The sequence below is a fragment of the Abrus precatorius genome, unplaced genomic scaffold (assembly GCF_003935025.1).
Source record: "Abrus precatorius isolate BTA unplaced genomic scaffold, Abrus_2018 Scaffold5, whole genome shotgun sequence".
NCBI classification, from domain to species: Eukaryota; Viridiplantae; Streptophyta; class Magnoliopsida; order Fabales; family Fabaceae; genus Abrus; species Abrus precatorius.
The window spans coordinates 5969381-5975646 of NW_020874395.1; the positions used below are offsets into that span (position 1 = coordinate 5969381).

Sequence of the window (6266 nt, forward strand, 5' to 3'; positions counted from 1 at the left end):
AGTATCATGGATCTTTGAGAGTGACATTTTTAAGAAATAAACAACTAAAAATATTATTAAAAATTATTATATTAAAAATATAATTGGAGTATATTCATAATATATTTAAGTGGGTTCTTGAATTAAATTGTATAGATTTTGGATCGAAAGATATCCGATTCAATCATAAAAATATATTATTTTAAATGAATTTAAATAAAACTTAAAATCAAAAGTAATCAAATATTTTATTATCTTTTTTAAATATTTTAATTAAAACTTATTTTTATATAAAATATAAAATTTATATAAAAAGATATAACATACAAGAATAATTTTAAATTAATCCAAAATATTTATAGGAGTAAAATGCACTCTCATTTTCCTATGAGATACAAATATTACATTATCTTTCTTGTTATAAAATATGTTATTTTATACTCTTCTTTCAATCAAACATCTCTTTTCATAAACTCATAACCTTCAATCAATAAAGAACCAAAATCAAAACCTTTTTTTCCATTACTAGTTGATTAGTTAGTTATTAAATTGTTGATTTTGTTACCAACTTTGAAAGTACAATTTACTAACTTTACAAAATTGTTTGTAAATTTTTATTTGAACACAAATTGCACTGATTATTTATAAATTTTTTTACTTCCTTTGAAATCTAAACTTACTAACTTAAGAGCAATGTTTAACAATTCTTTTCTAAATACAGTGATTTTTTAACCTGAAGAAATTTGACAAAGTTAAGATGAATTTTAAAACATAAAAAAGGCAATAAATATCTTATAACTATCGTAGCATAAATGTAACCAAATACTACAATAATAATTTCAAACAATATTTGACTGTAGGTTAATAAAATTTCTATTTTTTTATCACCTTTCAAAGCAAAAGTTACTAATTTAACAATGTTGCTTATCAAGATTTTTTAAGTAAATTATTAATAAGCTTAGAAGAATATGACAAGATTAATGATGAATTATGAGACATAAAAATGATAACAATTCTTTTGTAAATGTGGTGTTACATTAGTTAATCAAATTTATAATAATCAATCACTTTTAAAAGCTAGTTAATCATATACTACATTAACAACATCAAATAGTATGTAACTACATTTTTATAGTAATTCATTCATATTTATTATCTGAGTAATTAACATTTAAATCACGTCAATTATTCTACAAATCTTTTATAATTATGGTGGCATAAAATTAACAAATCATTATAACAATTGATTACTTTTTAAAATTAATTAACTAAATACTATGCTAAAAACGTCAAATAGTGTTTAACTACAATTTTATAGGGGTTCATCCATACCTATTTATTTGGATAACTAAGATTAAAACCATGTCAATTGTTCTACAAATCTTTTTATAACCATGGTGGTATAGAAATTTAACCAAATTTTTATAGTAATTAACCACTTTTTAAAGTTAGTTAACCAAATACTCCCATAGTACTTCACCTATACTTATTTGGGTAACTAACTAACGTTAAAAACATGTTAATGGTTCTATAAATCTTTTATAACTATGATGATACAAATTTAGCCAAATATTTATAGCAAATAAGTATATTTTAAAGTTAAAAACATGTTAATGGTTCTATAAATCTTTTATAACTATGATTATACAAATTTAGCCAAATATTTATAGCAAATAAGTATATTTTAAAGTTAATTGACCAAATATTACATTAACAGTGTTTAGCTACATTCTCATAGTAGTTCACTCAAACTTATTTATCTAGGTAACTAAAATTAAAAAATATTTTAATTGTTTTACAATCTTTTTTATGACTATGGTGGTACAAAATTAACTAAATCATTATATCAACTAACCATTTTTTAAAGTTATTTAACTAAATACTACATTAACAATATAAGATATGTTTAACTACATTTCTAAAATAGTTCACCTATACTTATTAGTCTGAATAACTAACATTTAAAATGGATTAACTATTATAAAAATTTAGTTAATTTTGTGCGTACCATATTATGTGGTTAACTTCAAACTTCTAAATAATTATATACTCTTAAAATTTAGTTAATTTTATAAATTTTATTATGTTCAAATAAGGTGCCTTATTTATGTTTAAAAATGTATTTTTAACATTATTTTATTCAATAAAGTGTATTAATCTATTTGCTTTCATCTAGGAGCCTATTATTATTGATTTTACGAAGTTAAAATTCAATTAATTGCTCGTTAATTTGATACTTGTCATGTTTGTACATCTTCCACATTGTCACTTTCCTTCAAGATCATAAATTAGTGTACTTCAAAAAATTTGATAAATAATACTCTGAGTTTGTGACATTTGTTTTGAAAGATAATAATAATAATAATAATAATTGATGTTGTTAAAGTTGTATCTGATCAAATAACTCTAAAAATTGAATAATTATTATAAAGATTTGGTGAATTTCGTACTATCTTAGTTATAAGAGGTTTGTTGTCATTTTTGTCCTAAAATTTATCTTTAATATTGTAATATCTTTTCAAGGTCATAAATCACTATACTTGTAAAAAAATTGGTAAGCACTATTGTTAAATTAGTAAGTTTAGCTTTCAAAGGTGGTAAAAATAAAATAATTTAGTAATAATTTGTATTCAAATAAAAATTTACAAAAAAAATTGTAGGATAAAGTGATAATATCATCAATAATTTATCAATCAATGAACTAGCAAGCAATGAACAATAAATGCGGGCTTTATTTTTTTTTTATTTAGTTTCCTTAAATTAAAGAAAATGCCAACTTACCACTCTCTTTCCTGTCCGCATAAGTTGTGGTCGTTTAGTAAATTTCCCATTACGCATCCACATAAGACCTCACGCTTAAGTCTGAGACCCTATATAAGTAGTACTTTAATCTATTTACAAGCATTTGTTTTTTGCATTTTTCATGTACAAGTATCGACCGTACATTGAACAAGTACTTACATTGTAAATTGCAGAGCAATGACGAGACTGTAGTTAAATAAGAAAATTACAGGAGACAACAAAAGGAATAAACAGAAGAACAATCCCTCTTCTCAATCTCTTTTGCAACCAACCCCAAAAAATCAAAGCTTCATCATTCATTATTTATAAAACGTGACGAAGCTTTCACAGGTGGCAGGTGAACAGCGACAGACAAATTCAATCAAGGGCGTTCCTGCATGTTATCTTCTTTATAAGCTTTAGCCTTCTCAATGGACTTCATGGCTTCTTCAAAAGATTTCTGAGTGCAAAATAAAATTTAAGTACATAAAGTTAACAGAAGCTTAAAAAAAATATCATACAGAAAGTTTTCGAAGAATCAATTACCAAATACTTGTTTTATACAAGTAACTACACAAGCAAGACTTCCAATGCGGTAACCAGAAAAAAAAAAAAAACTAAAAATAATACATGAAGCTTTTTTTCTACCATGTCATCAAGACAAGAAACGAAATGTATGTTATATGCGAATTATGAACTAGTGAGAAAGCTTTTTATGAAAATGATGTACACAAAATATGTACCAAACAAAGATATACACAAAACAGTTAGAATGATTTCTACCAATCTCCGACTTTTCTTTTATTTTCTACCCCATTACTTAATCGAATGACAATATCCACTCAAGTTCGTCACTGATTCATGCACAAAAAAAATTTATAAAAGTCCATATCGTCTAGCAATGCTCATGTCATATTTACTACAAGTTTTTTTTTATCTTTTTTCAACTAAATATCAGCAACATACTATGATGTCTTTTTTGTTACCATCATATTAACTTTTTTTCGTAAAACAGTAGATAAATTGGGTATAAAACATCCAAGATTTTTACACAATTACATGTGAAACTTAATATCAAGTTTTCATGAAGCCTCTGGGCTAAGCATAGTTGATACATGAAAAGGTCATGACGCATAATAAATGGAGCTAGTTGTGTTGGTCTGCTGTGGGTTTGAGGGAAAGGAAACTTGTATGGACAAAGCAAAGTTTCAAGATCAGCCGCACATATTTCTGAAAATGCAGAAGTTAAATTGGTAACTTTCAATCAGGCCTGAGATTGGCCTAGCCAAACCAAGCCTCATACTTCAGTTTCACTTGATTAAACAAAACGTCAAAACCCAAAAAACATAATGTATGGTTATATATTAGGGTCTTCCACCATGAACATTATATGGGTGCAACAAGAGGGGTATACAAATTTAAGGAATTTTCAATACAATTTTATGACTAAAACTGGTCCAGGAATTTTTCACCCTCATCAACCTAGGAGAATTTTAATACAATGATTTTTGAAGAAGATTCTTCCTTTGGTTTTGGGGATGTTTCAAACACGAAGAAAAGGAGCGATGATAAGTACCTTTCTATTACTGGAGTACAGAAGATTGGGAGTAAATGGAAAAGCAGAAGTAATGATTCATGAAGCCACAGGTAGGGTGGAAAAAAGAACATGCATAGTGGATTTTCTGATGACTGCCTAGATGGGTGGCAGCACTGGAGAGGGGCATTCTGATAAAGCAGAAGGGGGTTAAATGTAAGGAGAAAAGGAGAGAAGAGCAGTTGAGGACTGGGAGCTAGCAGCTCAAAATACTAGCAGTGTCTGTCCAATAGTACAGCTTTCATTAACCTCCAGTTCCACCTTCCCTCTTCAGGCCTTTTCTTAAATTTCTTCTCTCTCCTTTTAGTTCTTCTCAACATTGTTTGTGGTTTGGGTAAAAGGGACACTGAAATGAAGGTTTGTGTTGTTAAAATTTTGGATCCTTTTACTGTGTGATTCATGTGATCTATGATAAGTGCTTGGTTTTTTGTTTGAGTATTTGGTTCTGGCTCAAGTTAATTGCGGGGAACCATTTGGCAAGTTTGATATGGCCTGTATAATGTTTTCTGGCGGGTATTCATGTTCTGGCTGTTGACATCTACCAAACTTCTCAGTGTTGGAGAAACTGCTTCTCAAATGGCAGTACTACAATTACTCAGTGAATTAAGGCATTAGAAATGTTAAGGAAAAACAGAAACATGTTTGACGTGATGTAAATATGCTAGATTTAAGCTCGTTGAACTAGTGGGACTTGAAATGGACCTACCTGTCATCATGTTGTCAGGATACAGAGATGAAGAGCGAGTAATGCAAGGTGTTATACATGGCATATGGGAGTATTTAATGAAACATTTTCAAATTAAAGAGCTACAGCAACACAGCAGGAAAGAAGATTGATCGCAAGGATCAGAGTAAGTCTGTCAATGAGGAAGGTTCCACTATGTCAGAAGAAGGTAGACGAGGCATCGCATAAGAAATTAATGCAGACCATAATAAAAAAAGTGTAAAAAAGAAAAGAACAAAGTGAGGAAGAGGAAGAAAAATGACCAATTACATGTTACAGGAGATGAACTTTCATAATTAATCTGAACAGGAAATGAAATAAAGGCAATAATTAATCTGGGATGTGATACATCAAAATTGGAGTATTAAGGGGAAAAAAAGCAAGAAAGAGAATCAAAATCTTACCCCAGAATTTTGCATGTTCCATAAGGATTCTCCGCTTGCATTGATGACAACAATTCCACCTAATATAGCTCTGGATGAAAATCCCCCATCAGCTTATCAGAAAGATATTTTTAAACTAAAAGGAGCTTAAAACTTGCTAGTTATTCATAAATAAAGTTTAATGATGATAACAGAGAGAGGTAGAAGTAAATTTGACATAGTGCTAATGTCACATCCCCTGTGGGATTTGAATGATCTATCATCCTCAAGATCAATGGTCCAAGAGGGGACAATTTTGCCAGAAATTAACACCCACAATCTGAAGAAAAAAGGAAAGTGCATTACGCTGCGAAGCTGAGATTGAGAAGAGAAGATCGCGCCGTCAAAATCCGAATAGCGAGTTCAAACTTGGACGCGAAGCCACCAGCCTTGACCCCAGACCTAGGTTTATATTGGTAGCTGCTTTCACTCCTACCATATCCGTAGCTATACTGCGAATAATAGTTGTTTCCACCGCCGGTGCCGGGGCCGGCGCCGGAACGGCACCGGAAATTGTAGTCGGCGCGCTTGCCATCGTCCATGAGGACCTCGTAGGCCTCAGAGACTTGCTTGAATCGGAGGGTGGCGTTGTCCCTCATGGCCTTTGGCGATTGGGAATGTTTGTCTGGGTGGAATTGAAACGCTAGTTTCTTAAACGCTGCTTTGATTTCTTCCTTGGTAGCGGTTCTGTGCAATCCAAGAACCTTGTAATGATCCATTTCGTTCGTTTCTTTTAGCTTATTTTAATTTTCTAGGGTTTTTCTCT

At 30.0% G+C, this 6266-nt stretch overlaps 1 protein-coding gene across 1 annotated transcript; it reads right to left on the reverse strand.

Moving 5' to 3' along the window:
- Window positions 1-2899: 2899 nt before the first annotated feature.
- LOC113867403 (chaperone protein dnaJ 72) lies at window positions 2900-6266 on the reverse strand. Its single transcript, XM_027502707.1, has 3 exons — window positions 5807-6266; window positions 5483-5552; window positions 2900-3220 (listed from the first exon to the last, which is right to left on the reverse strand). Exons 1-3 carry the CDS (start codon window positions 6217-6219, stop codon window positions 3143-3145), a joined length of 561 nt encoding a protein of 186 aa, XP_027358508.1. The 5' UTR covers window positions 6220-6266; the 3' UTR covers window positions 2900-3142.

What these genes read in the sequence shown, in the direction of transcription:
- LOC113867403 (XM_027502707.1), bottom strand. Translation starts at nt 6,219, where the DNA reads ATGGATCATTACAAGGTTCTTGGATTGCACAGAACCGCTACCAAGGAA. An exon ending in CTCAATCTCAGCTTCGCAGC is followed by an intron (nt 5,553 to 5,806) that starts GTAATGCACTTT and finishes ATTTTCATCCAG; the next exon opens with AGCTATATTAGGTGGAATTG. An exon ending in GGAACATGCAAAATTCTGGG is followed by an intron (nt 3,221 to 5,482) that starts GTAAGATTTTGA and finishes TTTTGCACTCAG; the next exon opens with AAATCTTTTGAAGAAGCCAT.